Below are 20527 nucleotides of genomic sequence, written 5' to 3'. Positions count from 1 at the left end.
TAGACATTTATCCTGTGGAGTACCCAACAGCATGCAATAATTGTTCGCCGATATACCATGTGATAGTCGACACACGTTACTCTGACTGAGAATATCACCACTACAACACTCGAGCTCTCAGCTTTTAAAAGGTGCTGCGACTTCCTGAAAAGAAGAAAGCATTCAGAATTCAGATCGAGACCTAGCGTCTTCTTATCGTATTGCTCATGGATAAGAGAAAGCCTATTATTATACCTGTGGATTTTTGTGCAATTATTACTGCAAGTGATAGTTTCAAATACGACCTAACGATCGACAGCATTCCTAAGTAGAGTGGAACCTCGACATACGGATTCGATTTGCTCTGTGGAAGTTCTTAAGGCGAAAATTTGTATTGCAAAACGAATTTTCCCATAAGAGATCACGTAAACGCAGATAATCTGTTCCAGCCGCCCAAAACTTAGCAATATTCGCAATATTAGCAATACGAAACGTATGGAAACTGTACGGCTGCTTACAAAGAACTGACCCAAGCCAAGCATTCCATGTCAAGGCTCCTCACAGGAAGTCGTGCCACCAAGCTTGGGCTTGGGCTCTAAAATAGAACAGAGCACCAACGTCACCAATCTGTCAACAAAAAAAACGCCCGAAAAATCAACTAGCTTTTGAACGCATGCCAAAGGCAATGTTGGTATCGTGGGTTGACCCTTTCCAAATAGATTTTGCTGACTGAAAAAAAATTCGTAAACTCGCTTCGCTTGGCTTTCCACTCCCGCAAACAAGTTCTGAACGGCTCCCGGACGTAGGCGCAACTTAGCCATCGTTCGGTTCGGTTCATTCGTATGCTGAAAATGCTTCGTATGCCGATGCAAATTTAGGAGAAAATCCGTAAGGGAGGGCATTTGTATGCTGAGGTTTCATTGTATTTGCTCCAACCCTGTTTGCTCCTCTTCTTCCTAAGAACAACTGCATAAAGAAGGAATTGTACGTTTCCTCTTAGAAAGTGCTTTTGATTTTGCACTTCAGTTGCTGGGTTTTAAAAGCCAATGTAGACCTTCTTCATATTCTTCTCCTGAATGTAGAATGCTCTTAATAAGCACAGAGCAGTGTGTGTTGGTTGAATGTTTATAGAAAGAGCAAGTGCTTTCCTTTCCAAATTTCTCTTCTTGGCCTTCCCCCTCTCCCTGCTTTTCAGCATGACATAATGTAGTTTCAGCCAGCGGACAGTAACTCGGGATATTTTTAGCTCTTGGCAGCCCCGTATCCCTCCTGTCTGCTCTTCTTTTGTTTCTACTCAGTGCTGAGTCTATTTTCTTCCACAGGGTTCAGTAGGTGTGAGCGTCTGTTTAATCTACATCAAGAGGAGAGGTAAGCCGTTGTGTGTGCATGTGTGTGTGGGTTGGGGGGGGGGGGGGGGGATGAGAGAGAAAGAGAGAGAGAAATAGGGAAAGAGAGAGAGAGAGACTGGGAGAGAGAGAGAGAGAGAGAGAGAGAGAAGTGTTAGGGTAGTTGAGGCGTGACAACACACTGCACACTTTCACACACACTGTTAAAGCAAATAGAAGGGGGAAAAAATCAGCTCGTTTGTCCCCGGTGGCTTCCACTCACTCCTGGTAAGTTCACCTCTGGAGAATCTTGGCTCGGCTGACATCAACAGACTCATGTGATTGCGTCTGGCACCGTCCAGTGACTGTCAGGACAGCATTTGTCTTTTTTTCAGCCCTGGCAATCTACTTCCTTTCTGATGCACCTAACTTTATATCTCACTATTACACGATTATCAAAACAGACGGCAATAATATTCATTAATTATTAACGGTGTGTTAAGGAGCGCACTGTAGCGAGAATGCTACTGCACTGGAGCATTGCCAAAATCCTCCAAAGTGGATCACAATATATTGGAATGGTGACATAACTAGTGCCTTTAAATAAATCCTTGATCGTATTTATTGATCCTTCCTACCCTTTTCGGAAAACAATATCTTTTGTTGGAATGTATGAAGCCTATGAGTTAAGCGTTTTCTCACTTTACAGCACAATCGATGCCATGATACCAAACTCTTCTACGTGCCTTTTGCACATTTTCTTTATATATAAAGACCTGTATTAATAAAACAGAGTGCTCATTACGCAGAGTTGCGTAATAGTATCACCTATGTAGCGAAACTGAATCAATTCTCTTGTTACCAGTTAACAAACCTGTAGTAGAGTCTGTAATTTGACAAAGAACATTTCTATAACAGGTATATGTTTAAGGATATACTGTGTTTCTAGTCATCATCATCATCATCATCATCATCATCATCCTGTGTTCAGTTCACATCAAAGTTGCTGGGAGTCGATCCAAAAAGAGTCATTTTCCTGATTCCACGAGTCAATTCCAGATCTTTGGAGTCGATTCTACACAATCAAATGATTCCCCTCGTGCAGTCACGACAAGCAAAATCAATTCAACCTTCGTATTCAAAATTCTTTTCCGGAAACTCCAACCTTATGTTCATTTAGGTGTCTGATTTGAAAAAGTGGTGAACTTAAGCACTGGATATTCCCTTGCCTCGATGGCTTGTCTGATTAAATATCGGTAATACGCTGAAAAAAAAAAAGAAGCTTCAACTTAATTCGAACGTGTACATCGGTGTGTTCCACGTGACTGAACTGAGCGACATTAACAACACAATTCATTTTACGAGCCCTGAATAAAAACAAACACTGAGCCCATAAGCTGGTGTTTCGTAAGACAAATTACTGCCGTGCCATTCTACCTAGCATGTGTTACCTAGCATTGCCTAAATTTTGTTCTAGTTCCCATCAGTGCCAACGTATCTCGTAATTTAGAAAATTGTTTGAATTGGAATTAGCAATGAAATCATGTTTTGTTAATAAATGTAATCTATACATACACTATGTTTGCACATACACTACGTTTTGGGACACTATATATACACTATATTGCCAAAAAAGTTTTGGAACACCCCTCCAAATCATTGAATTCAAGTGGTGTTTTTCAGGGGTTGGTCTCGGCCCCTTAGCTCAAGTGAAAGGAACTCTTAATGCTTCAGCTTCATACCAAGACATTTTGGACAATTTCATGCTCCCAACTTTGTGGGAACAGTTTGGGGATGACCCCTTCCTGTTCCAACATGACTGCACACCAGTGCCCAAAACAAGGTCCATAAAGACATGGATGAGCGAGTTTGAGTGGAGACTGCGAGCCAGACCTTCTCATCCAACATCAGTGCCTGACCTCACAAATACGCTTCTAGATGAATGGTCAAAAATTCCCATAAACACACTCCTAAACCTTGTGGAAAGCCTTCCCAGAAGAGTTGAAGCTGTTATAGCTGTAAAGGTTGAGCCAACTCCATATTACATTCATGTGCATGTAAAGACAGACGTCCCAAAACGTTTGGCAATATAGTGTATCATTTTATGGATATCTAACTAACTCTATAAAGTTTGTTGTTCCTTGGCTGCTTCTTCTTTTTGGAGCTGCCTGATCCATCCTGATGCCTTACTTCTGGTTGGAGTCTCAGTGCTTGGAGGTGCTCACTTCTGTCCATGAGGACATTCTGGAGATACACCATGGCGGTGTCTTTTAACTGCTATCACTGCAGTCAGGTGCATGTAAAGGCAGATGTCCCAAAACTTTTGGCAATATATATATATATATATATATATATATATATCCACAGTATTTAAAATAATAACAATTAGTTGCAGCCCTCTTCTTGCACACAATATCAATGTCTCTCAAATCACAATGAGTGTGAGAGGTTTTTTTCGAGGTTTCGGGTCGACTGTGGTTAAAAAAAAAAGCTGTGAGCAAAAAAACAAGGGTGTGTGTGAGTGTGTTTCTCACTATCTCAACATGCTTGTGTGGAGCCAGATATGCTGAGCCACTTCTCATCTTATTAACCCTTCCTCCAAAATCCTATTGGGGGGGATTTGGTGAAGTCCTGGCAACCCTAACTGCTGCATCACTTGACCCAAAAGAGCAGCAGACAAAAAAAATAGAAAGCACATTCTTGTCTGGGGGGGGGGGCATGGCAGCTGGCTGGGGTTTTTGTCTTCTCTTGATGCTGTATGTTTAAAGAGCAATATGACTCTCACTCAGGGGTTTTAACCAATTAAGCACTTATTTGAGAAGTAATCTGTGTGATTAGTCTTCCATTCTTGCAGTCTTAGATCAACAGAATCACATCAGGGACAAACTCCCAGCCGAGTCAGTGTATTGTTACGGGGAGACACTTAAGAGTCAGAGTGGTACACAATCTGACAACAATCTATAACATCTATAAGTGTGCTAAATACCCAGAACCTCACGGCACGATGGTGGAATATCGGCTGGAACGGCAAACGGGAATTGCAGGAATGGCGCTCTTGCAAAGGCCCAGAGACAGACAACTCTAGACAAGTTCATACTCACATTCTCACCAGCTCTCCTGAAGTTCATTTGACTCCAATCATGGAATTTACTAACAAGTGGTTTGGAATTCCAAAATGCATGATAAGAGATAAGATGTATGGTGTGAAGCTCCGGGAATAGACACTGATACACCGAGCAAGCTCTCATACTGCTGGAGATTCTATTAAGCCAGTTCCTGCACTGTCAGGAAACTCTACTTGCATACTACTTTATAAAAACTGAGGTTTTTCCACAGCTCATAAAATGGAGATTCCAGAAGGGGCGCGTCAAGTCACACATGAAATCGAGGAAATTATGCAACATCGAGTCACAGCGGTAGGAACATGCATTGAACGATAGTACAGACTTCATTTCACCTTATTTGACCTCACTGAGGAGCTAGTGCCCCCTAAACACAAGGTCATACACTTAAAGTGATGCATATTTAGTCTAGTCTCACAGTTAAACATGCTTATTTAATAGCCATGGGCCTAGCTTTGGAAGGAGACAGGGGGCGTTTGGGTATGGAGCGTGTACAAAGCAGAGTGAACTGTCCTCTCCTATTACGGATGCTCAGTAAAAATCAGATAACTGTCAGACTACTACAAGTTCAGTTCAGAGGCTACTACGGTTTCTGTCACGCCTTGTTTTATTCTCGGATGCAGATATCGAGCGGGAAATAGCTTACAGTCAGCCACCTCAGCTGAACAGGCAGTTCCCGAGGTTAACTGAGTACATGTGAGAGTCTAAGTCGCTGTCAGCCAGGAGTTACTGTAAACTGTAAGCAAAAAAAAAAAGTGCTGCAGTCTAGCCTTTATCTAACACTCATCTAACACAGATCAACAACAGTGTTTAGGACTGACCAGTGTACTGACTAGCAACAGAATGGATCAGTTGAGCGTTTTCTTGAATTCCTGACCTTATCTTATGACCACGATAACCTTTGTTTAAGACCAAGGGATTCATTTGTCTTGATTGAATAAACAAAGTGTCGAGCACAGACACTCCATCGTTAGCTCGTCTGTAGAGATATCACCTCTGTTGACACCTTTGATGTCCATCGTTAATGCCTTTTGTTACCCATGGACAACACCTTTTCCGGTAGTGACCTCTGCAACCATCTTTGTTGACACCTGCTGCCAATTGGGATGTAGCAGCACAGTGGTTAAGGTTTTGGGCTACTGCTCAGAAGGTTGTGAGTTTGAATGCCAGTGCTGGGCCTTTAATTGCTCGGTTGTATTAAAAATGTAAGTCGCTCTGGATAAGGGCAGAAATGCAATCGTTCAAGTCCTTTTGTTACTCATGGATATGTCACTTACAATACATAATGACAAAGAACCACGTCTTTGGTTCGTATAAATACTCCCTGCCCGTCTCAATAAAACTCTGAAGGGCACTGCGACTCTGTGTGGTTCTTTTGGCACTACCTTTCCCCGATATATCGGCTTCTAGTGGCAGACAGCGCCAACCGGACTTCTTCTCAAAAAAGTGAACCCAAAAGAAAATTCACCAGTCACTCGCTCAAGTGCAGGTCGCAGTTGTGAAAAAGAACCGGAGTCAGGATTCATCTCACGCTAGCCTGTAACCTCTGTGAAAAGCCTGTGTGACGTTCTATTCAAAACAGATCATAGCCTGGCTTCCAAATGGAGCATTTATTCTCTTCATATTAATACCTGTGTGTTCCATTTGCTCAGTAGTTTCCACACAGGATTTAACTCGACTTTATAAACAACTACGAGGCTGCAAGGTCTACTGACGTGGAGGCTATGGCATGTCAATTTTCACTCCTAAGGTCAGTGGCCTGTTTTCTGTAAAGGTTGAAGTGCAGCTAATAAAATAAAATAAAATAAAATAAAATAAAATAAAATAAAACAAAACAAAACAAAACAAAACAAAACAAAACAAAACAAAACAAAATAAAATAAAACATGACAGAAGTGAAGTTGACTTGTGAATAGTTACATAGAATGTAAGAGTGATTTTATATATCCTCTAAAAACCAGTTTCTCCAATATGACATACTGTTTTTTGTTTTTTTTTTGCCAAAAATGCTTCATTTTGCTGCAGCATTTTCCAAAACTGCCAGTTTTTGTGGGTTTTTTATTTAAAAAAAAAAGACTTGAATTGAAACATTCTATAAGTAAGGTAGAAAAATTGCTAGTTTTAGCATTTAGTCAAATTTTTTTTACTCATTATCAAAGTCAGGAATGCTTGCAAAGCTGCAAAACTGAAGTCAGGAGGCTAAATAAGCTCAATATAAATCTCGCTAAAAATAATGTAAACTAAACTTGCATGTGCTGAGCAGCAAAGATACGTATTGAGCTGTTGTACAGTGACGCAACCCTTGTATGGTGATGTTTACTTAAACCTCTGTTCACGTGATGTTAGACGTTTGTGACTGTATCTGTGTGGCAGCACGAACTAGGGAAGCTAAGATGCATCAGAACGAGGATGCCTTGTTGCACGTTATGAGCTGGAGCATCGTTTATTTTTGGAGATCTTAAAGCTGCGGACAGACATTTAAATAGTCCGATTAGATCTAGTTACTATCGTCCGCTACTATCGTCACTTGTTCCGTGCCTATTTTATTTTAAAAAGGAATGTGTGCGATCCTGTCGGCTTTTAGAACGCAGAATACAGCCTCACGCATATATTCTGCGATGATGTTTTGATTTTTGTAAACAACTCCGTACACAATAACGCAATCATATCATGTTGTCAGGTGCGAAGCTGCAGTGAACAAAACCTGATCTACTCGCTTGCAGCTGGAGCCGAACACACTAACCAATCCGGTGGTTGACATGCGGCACCGTAGATAAGGCACTAAGGCACAGTTATTGCTTTGAGGAGTTTGTGACTGCCATGCTTACTCATAAACCTCATAAGCAAACACGCTTCAACACATCATCGTGACCCCATCTAAAGTTGAAATGAAACCTCTGTGAAAGCCACAACACTTTTATATAACGTTTTTGAACATGTTTAACAGAACATATCGCTCCAAACTCACAATTATCTAACAGTCTGACGTCCATGTAAGTGAATCCTAGTATAAATAACTGCTTGCACAGGGATGGGAGAAGAAGAATAACACACACACATGAAACATAATGAATACAGGCTGATCAAAACCTGGGTGATATGGACATGGTTAACTCCTGAGTTACAGAGATTTGGCCTCTGTACAGTCCACAGCAGAGCAAGCGAGCAACAGGAAGACAAGGGAAGTGTTGTAACTGGCCCGATGTTGTAAGCGACACAAGGGCGTGTGTGAAACCTTGTGAGTCAGCGTTGTCTCTTCCTCTTTCTGCCACTCTGCGGACCAGAGAAAATGATAAGCGCACACACACGAAGACACGTCCTCGGTGCTACGTTTCTGTGCGAAAATTTGGACAGCCTGTAACTTTCGTGTACGTCTTGTACAAGTTTCAAAATCGCTAGAAGACAGGATCGCGTCTTCTTCAGAGGGCCGGTGTGCATTCCACACCACAGTGTTTGTGTCTAAAAGTGTTCAACACCATTTCATTTTATACCCTGATTATTATTATTATTATTATTTTATTGTATTTGGTGAATCCATTAATGGAGTTGAAGTAAAAGAAGGAAGTGCAGAGTCCTTTAGTGCATCATGCCAAAGTGATGTGCTGACTTCCTGTCTTACCCAACCCTAGAGTCCCTCATCTTACAGCACAGGCCAGAAGTCGGAGATCGTAGGGGGTAAAAGGTTCAGGACCATGTGGGCATGAGAATACAAATGAAAAGTTTTGGGATTTCGATGTGAAGTAAGTGTTATGCAAGTTTTATTGGAACCACTTCACCTTATATGGGTATGAGCATGTGCAGAGTAAACAAATAAGACTAATACAGTTTTATTAAATTTACTCCACATGAGGTTCTCAGCGGTGAACTCTTCGGGTCTCTTCCCGCTTTTGACATGAACTTGATCACTACTTGCCTTCCCAGCCCATTTTTCCACACTGTTCTTTTCTACTCAGCTATTATTCACCTCTGAGTGTGAGACAGAGAGCTGTGACTTGAGTGTGCAAAGTTATTTCATTATAGCACATCTAAAAACCTTCCTAGCCCCCAAAAAGATCATAACATCTTCCCATGGTATCCCACGGCTATCTTGATGTTATTTCTAGCCATCACCAGCTGTATCATTATTGGTTTCCCTTCATGTCCTCCCCTTGGACGTTTTCTATTCGTCTCCTAACACACCATAAAAGCTGTCCATGGCAGCACAAAATGGTACTACTAACAGCTGATTGCAATGCAGAGACTTGAGCTGAGGCTCTTTTATATCTGAAGTAGTACTAACAGTAATCAAATGTACATTATTTAAAAGAACAAACTACTGAATACTCAGTATAAAGGCATTTCCTGTCTATAGAATCACAGTTCTTGTCTATAGAAGCACATTATTTCCATTGAAACACACTTCCTGTCTATAGACGCAATTCTATCTCTACAGAATCACATTTGCTATCGACAGAATTTACATTTCATCGCAGTTTTTCAGCACATTTCCTGTCTATAGAATCACATTTTGTTTCCATAGAAGCCTGTTTTTTTCTGTTGACTTTTTGTCTATAGAATCACACTTTTCGTGTACAGAAGCAATTTTTTTTGACTACAGAATCAAGCTTTTGTCTATAAAAGCACATTTTGCGTCTATAGAAGCAAGCTTTTGTCTATAAAAGCACATTTTGCGCCTATAGAAGCAAGCTTTTGTCTATAAAAGCACATTTTGCGTCTATAGAAGCAAGCTTTTGTCTATAAAAGCGTATTTTATATCTATAGAAGCAATTTCTTTGACCATAAAATCAAACCTTTGTCTATAAAAGCCTATTTTGTGTCTATAGAAGCAATGTATTTGTCTATAGAATCAAGCTTTTGTCTATAAAAGGACACTTTGTGTCTATAGAATCAAGCTTTTCTATAAAAGCGCATTTTATGTCTATAGAAGCAATTTTTTGACTATAGAATCAAGCTTTTGTCTATAAAAGCATATTTTATGTCTATAGAAGCCTGTTTTTTTCTGTTGAAGCACATTTTTTGTCTATAGAATCACACTTCTTGTCTACAGAAGCAATTGTTTTGACTATAGAATCAAGCTTTTGTCTGTAAAAGCGTATTTTATGTCTATAGAAGCAAGCTTTTGCCTATCTAAGCACATTTGACCTATAGAAGCACAAAACCCTTTGGAGAAAACCTATGCAAAGTTTTCATGTGATATGTTATGTTACACACTTCACAGTCATGCGACCAAACTCTATCCAAGTATGTATCTCTGTAGCCTAGAGCCAAATGAGTGACCTCAGGCTTTAGAAATGCATGTCTCATACGATCTGGTTGACAGTAGGACAAATTTTACTAGGTGGATCAATCAGTGTGCACATATAACAGACACAGAGAAACCACAAAAAAAGCTGCAAAGCCATCATATAACTGTTCTGCTTACACCACATGACCACGTCACGGATAAACTTGTTAAGAGGAAATAAAGAACATGAACTTGAATAGAATATGTATATTTTTGGAGGACAGAGGAAGATCCTTTAACCTACATCAGTGTACTTCATTAGCACACTACTTCACTCCATGTTATTAAATTACCCACAACATGGGACTGGGCAGCACACTGAAACGTTTAGCTAATAAATGTATGATATTCCATCACCTCCACATTACACTATATTCTTTTCGATGAAGGCATATTGAAGCTGGTGGAAATAAAGAGCATAATAAAGATATAAAAGAGTGTAATAAAGATAGAACAGAAACAACAGAACAGTCATGGGATCAACAAATAAATATCATCAAATAATCCTCATAACACACACACCCACACACACACACACACACACTTGCTTTATTATTCATGTGAGGATCTTCTACTGAAATAAGTCTTAATACAGTGTATTAATGCACTCTAACTTTTAAGCTTAAAATAAAATCTGCTTCTTTTAAAATGTAAAAAATGTTTACTATGTAGGGATCAGCTAAATGTCCCCCACATGGTTAAAACTGTCAGATATTCTATCCTTGTGAGGAAATGATGGTCCAGACCAAATATTAAACAGAGAGAGAGAGAGAGAGAGTGGTCACAAACAAATGTGACAGAAAATCGGCGCTATATATAGTATCAACATGTGAAATGAATTGAAATTCGATTTGGCAAGCGCGGCTAAATGCTGAAGGCATCGGCCTCAAGGGCCACATGGAGACAGGGAGCTGGAAGTGGGAGGACTGTAAAAACATCACTCTCACTCAGTCTGGATGGGGTGCTGTGAATATCATGTGTCAGTGGTAAGAAACTGATCCCAGTATTCCTTGTCCTGGTGTATATGCTGTTTTTTTCCCCCACAATAATCACGCTACGTTTTAACCTATGAAAAAAGCACAGTTTCAACATGTAGCTATATATACTTTGCACTAGTCAGGACATAATGCTTACAGTCAACACTACAATATCTATATTGTCCTTTAATCAGAGCTACACTATACTGCCAAAAGTTTTGGGACACCTGCCTTTAAATGCAGATGTAATATGGAGTTGTCCCGCCCTTTGCAGCTATAACAGCTTCAACTCTTCTGGGAAGGCTTTCCACAAGGCTTAGGAGTGTGTTTATGGGAATTTTTTGACCATTCCTCTAAAAGTGCATTTGTGAGGTCAGACACTGATGTTGGACGAGAAGGTCTGGCTCACAGTCTCCACTCTAATTCATCCCAAAGGTGTTCTACGGGGTTGAGGTCAGGACTCTGTCCATAAAGACATGGATGAGTGAGTTTGGTGTGGAGGAACTTGACTGGTCAGTCAAGTTCCTCCACACCAAACTCACTCATCCATGTCTTTATGGACCTTGCTTTGTGCACTGGTGTGCAGTCATGTTGGAACAGGAAGGGGTCATCCCCAAACTGTTCCCACAAAGCTGGGAGCATGAAATTGTCCAAAATGTCTTGGTATGAAGCTGAAGCATTAAGAGTTCCTTTCACTGGAACTAAGGGGCTGAGACCAACCCCTGAAAAACAAGACCTGAATTCAATGATTTGGAGGGGTGTCCCAAAACTTTTGGCAATAGAGGGTATATGGAAAACCCATATGAGAATAAGGCTTCTTAACAGTCCTTACTCTCAAAGCAGGTCACATTTATAAAAATTCATTTATTTTGTCATTTGTTCTCAATATTGGAAAACAAAGCTTGTCAAGTTGACTGGCACGACTCACATGAAGCAACAGGAAGTAAAAAAAAATTAAAAAAATGAACCGGGCGTAAATTTGTCAATTAGCACCTGACACAAACAAGTAGTTTTTTTCTCCAACTATTTTCCAGCAACATGAACAACCAGAGAAAAACTCGAGTCTAAAGTGTTCCAAAGCCTTAAATCACACCAAGAGTTTTTGCTTCGATCAAGCAGTGAAACAAAAGCTCAAAATTCACATTCACAATATTCGTAACTTGATTTCTTCACGAAAAAGCTTCTGAGGCAATCTGGAGTTTCTGAGAGTGTGAAAGACAGAGGGTAACCGAATGATGCAATGCAAACTTCACACTGAAATGCAACACGCTAAATTTGGAAATGTCAAACGAAAAGCGAATCTCAGGCTGGCTCCGAGATCTTCAGCCTCACCCCCAAGGAAACAAAGTCATTTCCTGTTCTGCATGCAACTTGAAAGAGACTGGGACTCATATAGTGCTCACCTTAACAACATCCTATTTTATCACATGAATGCTTTCAAGGTAGTTTTTTATATTTTTCAGAACAAAAACCTGGCGTCAGTAACTGCCAAGCGGCGAAAAATGTTTTCACTGACCTTTCATACACATACGTACACAAACAGTAGCACAAGATCATGTTTCATTAAAGAGTAAGAATCATTTTGATTTTTGACACCCTGCGGCAATTATTTTTTTAAAGAATTATTATGCATTATTTTAGAAGTCAAACTCCAGCCATTCGAAAGAGCTCCTTTTATAGAAAGACAAAAAAAAAAAAACTGTGCTGAGTGCCAACAAAAGTAACCAGACTGACTTCTATAACCTGGCATTAGTCATGAGAAACTATGACTAGTCATGTCTCCCCTGGGGGCAACATGAGAAAGAGTAAGAGAGAGAGACAATATAATGCTATAAAAAAAATTTACGCTACCTATTTTGATCTCAAGCGCTGGTTGTACACTCACTGAGCACTTTATTAAGAAAAATCTGCACACCTACTCAGTCATGCAGATCTGGGCCAGGCAGAACTTTGCATAATGTTTGCATCAACCATCAGAGTCATTTTGACCATGACATGGTGCCAGATGGGCTGTTTTGAGTATTTCTATAACTGCTGATCTGGGATTTTCACACGCAACAGTTTCTAGAGCTTACTCAGAGTTTAATCACAATGGTGCAATAAAGAAAAACACATCCAGTGAGTGACTGTACTGTGGATGGAGACGCCTTGGCGAGAGAGGTCGACAGAGAATGGCCAGACCGGTACAAGGCAGCAATAACTCACATAACCACATCTTATAATCTATAACGTGTTCTGGTAGCCGAAAAAGGAAGCTGAGTTGAAACTGAAAAATGTGTGGTCCTGATAAGGTTCATACATGCTAGGGTTATAATTCAGTACCAACAGCATGGGCCCAACATGGCTTGTGGTGGAGGTGGTGTAATGGTGTGGGAATCCTACCCAGTAATTTTCTAAGACCGAAACAAGATCTAAAGACCAAAGCTTGTGAAGTTCGCTTTGATAAAGTCATCACGAAGCAGATGTAATGGCTACCAGAAGCGTTCACATTTTTTCCCCCTTTTCTGCTGGGTGTGCATAATTCACGCTTGGCTAAACAAGTGAAGTTGAAATCAATGTCAACGCCATCAACAAAGATGTCTAGTCCTTCATGTTACTAAATTGTATCCCCCTGGATGTATACTTCAAATGTACGAGAAGCTATTTGACCATGCTGTAACCTTGATCTGGCATGAATAAATGCGAAAATCCATTCAGTTCATCTGCTGCTTGCAATTATAATTCAACTTAGACCCTTACAAACATTCAACCGCTCGTTCTTTTCGCTACCGAGAATCTCAGACGGACAACCTGAAGACATAATAAAAGGGAAGGTTTTCAGGTATCCCTTATAATGCTATGGCTGAACTGTTGCTTTTGCCACCTTTACACTTCTATCCTGATGGGTGTGGTTTCTATCAGGATGACTCCACCCCCATCCACAGGGAACAAGGGCTCACTGAATGGTTTGATGAGGATAAACATGAAGTAAATCATATGCTATGACCTGCACAGTCAGCAAATCTCAACTCAACCTAACACAACATTGAGCAATAGTCAGAACGCCGACTGAGGGGAAAATCTTTTGGAACAATGGCGTTTATCCCTCCAGATCAGACCAAGAGAAACCATGGCAAGACTCACTGAAAGTGACAGCTGACAGCTTGTAGCGACCAGCACCTTACTTTTCTTTTCATTTCCATTTGCGTTTCACACACAACTAAACGTGACAGCCTAGAGATATGCGAGATGAATGCAAGATATGCAACCAGGGCCGAGTGCTTAAGAGCTCTCTGCTGGCTTCACTTAGTTCTACACACATACACACGCACAGGAAGAATGTCCGTCTGGTTGTCTGTTTTTACATCTAAATCTTGCTTTACTCTAACTTTATCCAGATGCCATGCCTGACTGGACGTAAATCATGTGACTAACTCTGAGTCTTATCCCACACTCCCACTCTACACTCTTACACATCTCTCCCTCATTACACTTCTCTCCCAGCTGTGGGAATGGCCCACTATGTATTTAAGTAGCCTTTATTTGTCGCATATCCCATCCTTGGAGCGCGGGGTCAGCCATGATGCAGGAACTTAGCTCAAGGGCCCAAAAGTCGCAGCTAGCTTGGCAATGCTGGGGCTTGATCTTCTGATCAACAACCCAGAGCTACCACCACCCTCAGGCGGGGTGTCTCTAATGTTGGTGTTTAGTTACAGTTTCTTCAGCAGAAAACCAGCAGAAAATATCTAAGGACTTTACGTAGCCTCTAGCTCTAAAGGTGCATGGCAGCAGACTTTGGCTGCACCCATGTTGATGGCAATGACAATAGCGGAGACGTATCAGCATGCTAGGGACGTGGTGTAAACATTTACATCATTTGCATTTCTGGCATTAGGTAGACTCCCTTATCCAGAGTGACTCACATCTAATCTCATTTTATATATCAACTAAGCAATTGAGGGTCAAGAGCCAGGCAGTGGCAGCTTGCAGGACCTGGGAGTCGAACCACTGAGCTACCACATCCCCCACATGGTGTCAAAATTTAAACATACTGGTACACAGGAGGTGTTAAGTCCAAAAGCATTAAATACAGACTTAAAAAATCCGACTGAAAAAGTCAGGAGTAACATATAGTCAGGAGAAATGCAGTGCGCATGCAGTGTGGACTCTACAACCAAAAGTATGCGGACACCCGAACATGACACCAATACGTGATCATATCGCCATTAAGTTTAAAGCGTACATTTGTACACTCTAGCATTACAATTTAATGCTAAATCACTGGAAGTTAGTGGTCTGTTTCATCATGATAATGCCCCTGTGCTGGTGCGGAAGATGTGCGCAGAGCCCTGACCACAACCCCACTGAACACCTTTGGGATCATTTGGAATGCTGACTGCACCCCAGGCCTCGTCACTCGACATCAGTGCCTGACCTCACAACTGCTCTTGTGGCTGAACCAGCAGCCAGGCTTCAAAATATTAAATCAGGTTATTAAAACAGCAAAAGATGGACTAAATCTGTAACGGGCTGATCAAAAAAATCACATATGGGTCAGATGTCCAAAAACCTTTGGCCGTATCGTGTACGCTATGAGCACGTTTTATAAGGTAAGCATGTTCCTTATATTCTTGTATACAATGCTGCGTACGTTGCAAACTGTAGGGTGTGCCTGTCAAAACTGATTTAACTGCATTATAGAAGGCTTGCATGCATGTGTATGTGCATCATCAGCATTACACACAACACACAGTCGAGTCATACTGACATTCCTAAAAAACTGGACAAAAAGAGGAGACAACCACAGGCGAGCGAGAGAGGCGAGTTACCAGAATGTCCATCATGGCTTGGCGGACGGCAGCCAACTAGTCTTACAATCCTCAACGTTGTTAAAAGCCTGGACACATGCATGTCATCCCCCCGCAGGCTGCGGACCTCTCCTTCACAAACACGCAGACACACACACACACACCGTGGAAATGCAATGATGTACAGGAACAAACACATACGCACACATAGAGGAGGGAAAAAAGAGAAAGAAGAGGACAGTGCTTATTTCAGTTTGAGTGCTTATGCATTATTCAGTACATTTGCATTGCAAGAAATGCAATCAAGACCATTAGTACATGGCAGATACGGGACTGACATTCAGGAAGAAAGCAGAACTTACATCGGGTCATAACTAACGCTACACACAATAAAAATAGACTGAAGATCGAACTAGGCGTAGCAAAAGCATGACAGTTGGCTTAAAATATCATATTTTTATATATATACAGTATATTTATATTTTTATATATTTATATATACAGTACAGTCTCAATGTATCTCACGTTACGCACATACACTATATTGCCAAAAGTTTTGGGACGTCTGCCTTTACATGCACATGAATGTAATATGGAGTTGTCCCGCCCTTTGCAGCGATAACAGCTTCAACTATTCTGGGAAGGCTTTCCACAAGGTTTAGGAGTGTGTTCATGGGAATATTTGACCATTCCTCTAGAAGTGCATTTGTGAGGTCAGGCACTGAGAAGGTCTGACTCGCAGTCTCCACTCTAATTCATTCTAAAGGTGATCTATGGGGTTGATATCAGTCAAGTTCCTCCACACCAAACTCCCTCATCCATGTCTTTATGGACCTTGCTTTGGTCACTGGTGTGCAGTCATGTTGGAACAGGAAGGGGTCATCCCCAAACTGTTCCCACAAAGCATGAAACTGTCCAAAATGTCTTGGTATGAAGCTGAAGCATTAAGAGTTCCTTTCACTGGAACTAAGGGGCCGAACCCAACCCCTGAAAAACAACACCTGAATTCAATGATTTGGAGGGGCGTCCCAAAACCTTTGGCAATATAGTGTACAATGGATATAAAATGTTGTCACGAGAAAACGAAAAATCATGTCGAAACATTTTCCACCTTCAGAGTGAAATTGCAACGTAGTGAAAAAAACAAACAAACATTCCATCAGAAACAAATACCTCAGACTAATAAAATATTTGCCATTAATTTATTAATTCAAGCAGCCAAACGAGCGAATTAAAAACACATATTACAAATGATCTCATGACCGCATAAACATCTGTGTATAATTAACTGTTGCCAACAAACAAACAAACAAACAAACAAACAAACATCGCCGAGAGTTTTTAAAGTCGCTGTGCCAGTAGAGACTTTAAAGTCGCTGTGACGCAAAGGGATATTTTGCATTCAGCTGTTATCTAGCAGTTCTATAACGAGATACAGCTCTAACATTTTTCTGAAACCTTCACTTTTGTGAATATGAACTTCCCGATCGGCGCAGTGATCTCTTTAACCCAGAATGAACCAGCTGGGAAATCCTGTCTTAGAGCATGAGAGAGAGAGAGAGAGAGAGAGAGAGAGGGTATGTGTGTGTGTGTGTGTGTATGTGTGTGTGTGTCTGTTATTAGTGCCGACTAGTATGACTCGTGAAAAACAGCATGCTTAGGAGAAGCCTGCTATTTTTAAACCCCTGTAGCCTCTCCCGATTTCAGATAAAGAGGAAGTTTTCAGAAAAAGGAGTATGGGTTTGAATAAATTTTAAAGCTTATTATACTTCACGTAATATAAGCGCTATTGTCTGGAGTATGGCTTACTCTATTTTGCACACTGTTGTTCGGGAAAAGTCTTGTTTTGAGCCATGCGATATCACACGCTGTATCATTTCAGCCCTACTTGTATCACTCCACAGATACGGAGTCACTCCAGCCTAAGATTCCTGCTTTCTGACCAGGAATATACTGAATCTAGTGCTATTTTATTAGCTTCTTTTATATGCTTGCCATCTTCTCAATCCCATATCATTTTATTAATCATTCCGGATGTTCATTATTTTCTTTCTTAAATCTCTTACAGTAGAGTAGCAGTTGAAAGCAACAAGGCTGATATTCTCTGCCATATTTTCTATACACCGATCTTCTATTGGGCTTTAGCACAAGTATTTGTGTTTTAGATATTATTAAAAAACAACAAAAACCCTTCATCTTGGACAGCTCAATTCAACATTTACATAATATGCGAATCAACTTAGATAACTGTGCAGTGAAAACTTTCCCTGGATAAGAACAGGAATGTTGCAGTCTTTGCATAAAGTCTTTCCTGAACTGATAAGAATTATATATTACAATAACATAACGAAATACGTGATCAGGATCAGGAAGTAAACATATTTTTGGGCTCTCATGTTGTGCAGAAAAAATTATTTGTTGTCCTACTGTAACCCCCGGGGTCGTGTTCGCACCTGCTCCGAGCGGGTCTCCGGCATGGGAGACGGGCGCAATAACAAGGAGACTAAAGACTGCAGCCACTAGCATCAGTCACTATTGCGCCTTTTGAGATCAGGGGAGTGAGGTTTACCTGCACAGCACCTTCCACTGGCCTCCGTTACACAACCATCAAGAAATCGGTTTTAAAATATTATACTTATTGATAATTATTTATGTACATGGCTCTAATTGCACTAATTTTGGTTTGTGTTATTGCACAGGAAGTAACCTGTAAGTGTTGCAGAAACAAAATGGATTTTCTAGGTTCAAAGACTGCCATGAGATGCAGATAAATGGAGAGAAAAGCTCACTGTAGACTCCACTTCTCTGGAAAGCGCAAAGAACCACGGACTCATTCACCGTTCTCTCAGAGTCCCAGTATCTAATTGAAGATTTCAGGGTGATCAAGACCAGTAGACTACCCCAACCAAACCACCACCACTACAGGCCCTACAACTGTGTCATCTGGGATCCATTTGTCCAGGCAGCCAAGTCACTGGCCAAGCAGCAGGCTATGGACGAGGATATGCAGAAGGCACTGGACCAAAGATTCAGATATCCACATTGGGTGCAGTGCTCGGGTACAAGCCCCCTTTTATTTCCCTGGAACACCTGCCCCACTGACTCAACTGCTGGAGACAACTGGAGCAAACAATCTGGGAGAATACCAAACATGTGAGCAAAAATTGACACAGAGGCCAAACCCTGCGTTACCAACCAGGAGACCGAGGATGACACGCCACCCGAGACATACAACAACCCCATGCCTGTGAGCAGATTAATAAAATCACCTAGCAAGTGGACACTGTTGCATAGTTTCACGTATCACCAGTTTGAACCAGCCCCATAGCCACCAACCTTCCTCCCATAACCCCGGTACCTCCACTTGACAATGAATGCCGGCAGACCTATGGATAAACGAGAAGAGCAGTGCTGGGACCAATCACATGACATCCTTGACCCTAACCTGTGCCACAAGCTTCATGTCACCCTGTCCATGCTCCAGGGGGAGACAGGGGAAAGCACTGCTCCCGAAGCGATTCCTTCAGGGATGCAGAAGAGAATTCTGTATCGTTCTCCTGTACATTGGACCTATGGATACTATACCATACAATGAAACTCCCAATATGCACCACAGCATACACAAATGGTCGCACTAGACTTCAGTTCCCAGAAGAGTTTTTTAATATGAGGGTTCTTTACAGCCAGTGATCTTTTTAACTGTTAAATAAATTGCACTGAAGCCATCATAGTAAACTCAATAACTATAAACTATTACTCTAATATTCATAATGTCCACCACTGTAAATAAATTAAAAAGACCCCTGGCTATGTTTCACAGCCCAGTGGGGGTTCATTTGAGAAGCACTATTAATATACGGTATACGGACATCAGGACCTTTTAATGGGACCTAACAACATTTGAAAATATATCAGAAATTATTCTTGGCTAAGGGAAGGATTGTAATAATTTGTACATAAATCTGTGGCCATAAACAGTAGTCTTATTTTAGTGATTATATAAATTTTTGGATGTTTTTTTAAATGAAATAACCACAACTGTCTGCAATATTACCAAAATGGCTAAGGTTACATCTTGTCCTTTATTTTTTTTAGTAACTCGTTGCGGCATTAAACCACATGCTCCCCATTCATATGTTTCGCCTGTCTGTTCGGTCCTACGCTGTTCTGTCTTGCCGATCTATCTACACTATATATCTACAATCACATGACCAACCTGACTACGGAATAGTCCACTCTTGAAGATGGTCTGAATGAATGACCGGCTTTTAACGTAGAAAGTAAAAAAATCAAATGCAGTGAAGATATTTGGTTCCCAAACCAGCTGTTTCTGAACAAAACACACGTCTTTATCACTCTGGCTATTATAGTACAGCCTTACAATCTATCAACTTTCAAGCCTTGAGAGCACACCAAACCTTAGCTTGTGTTTCCTATCTAAATAAACATTTTCATTTTCACCCAAAGCAGTGAATTCCCCCATTACTAATGGAAAGATAATACTTACATTGTCCCAGGTCTGGCAAAGTAAAAAAATATTAATAAGTTGTTTGATTGCCAGGGTGGTCTCTGATTATAGTCATATCTAAAAGCACGAGTGAGTGTGGCATGGCTATCATCTCCTACTTTACTTTACTTCTCCTTTAGCTGAAGAAGAGGGGAGGAAGATGAAATCAGCTCAAAAAAGGGGAAACGAGCAACAGACAAGAGAAGAAAAAGAAGGTACAGAAAGGGAAGTTGGTAAAGCTGTACTGTGGAAAATACACAAAGACAGCAAAAGGCTAAAAAGTAGTCATAAGAAGAAAAAAATTTAACACGCAGTATCAGGGCTTATGATACACCAGCTTCATGTTACTCGTGACAAAAGAGCAATTATGGAAGAGAAGAAAAAAACAACAAGGTGGGAAAAACTCTTGCTGGCTGATTTCGAATGGCGGCATTCCGCTATGGGGATATTATGGCAAAAAACATGGCAAAGGAAAGACGGAGCAAACGCAGCGATGACCACGGAATGACATACATTACTCATGCTTCCTTTTTAGGATCTGTCTTT

The 20527-nt window shown here is 40.9% G+C and overlaps 1 protein-coding gene across 8 annotated transcripts in view; it reads right to left on the bottom strand.

Annotated features, from left to right (window-relative positions):
* rgs19 (regulator of G protein signaling 19) overlaps nucleotides 1-20527 on the bottom strand; it is a 52225-nt gene that overhangs the window by 23432 nt on the left and 8266 nt on the right. For 2 of the 8 annotated variants that reach the window (XM_058410879.1, XM_058410874.1), the window contains exon 2: nucleotides 15496-15606. The exons of 1 other annotated variant lie outside the window; for it this stretch is intronic. In XM_058410879.1, the coding sequence (XP_058266862.1) occupies nucleotides 15496-15510 (15 nt within the window). In that variant the 5' untranslated portion in view covers nucleotides 15511-15606. Of the gene's footprint in view, nucleotides 1-15495; nucleotides 15607-19981; nucleotides 20241-20527 lie in introns of those variants that run through there. 5 more of the 8 variants (XM_058410873.1, XM_058410878.1, XM_058410875.1 and 2 more) reach the window with 5 other exon arrangements.

This window comes from Hemibagrus wyckioides, linkage group LG15 (genome assembly GCF_019097595.1).
Source record: "Hemibagrus wyckioides isolate EC202008001 linkage group LG15, SWU_Hwy_1.0, whole genome shotgun sequence".
Classification (NCBI taxonomy): Eukaryota; Metazoa; Chordata; class Actinopteri; order Siluriformes; family Bagridae; genus Hemibagrus; species Hemibagrus wyckioides.
The sequence above is the reverse complement of the archived record's forward strand: the minus strand, read 5'-3'. Positions and strand labels throughout refer to the sequence as shown.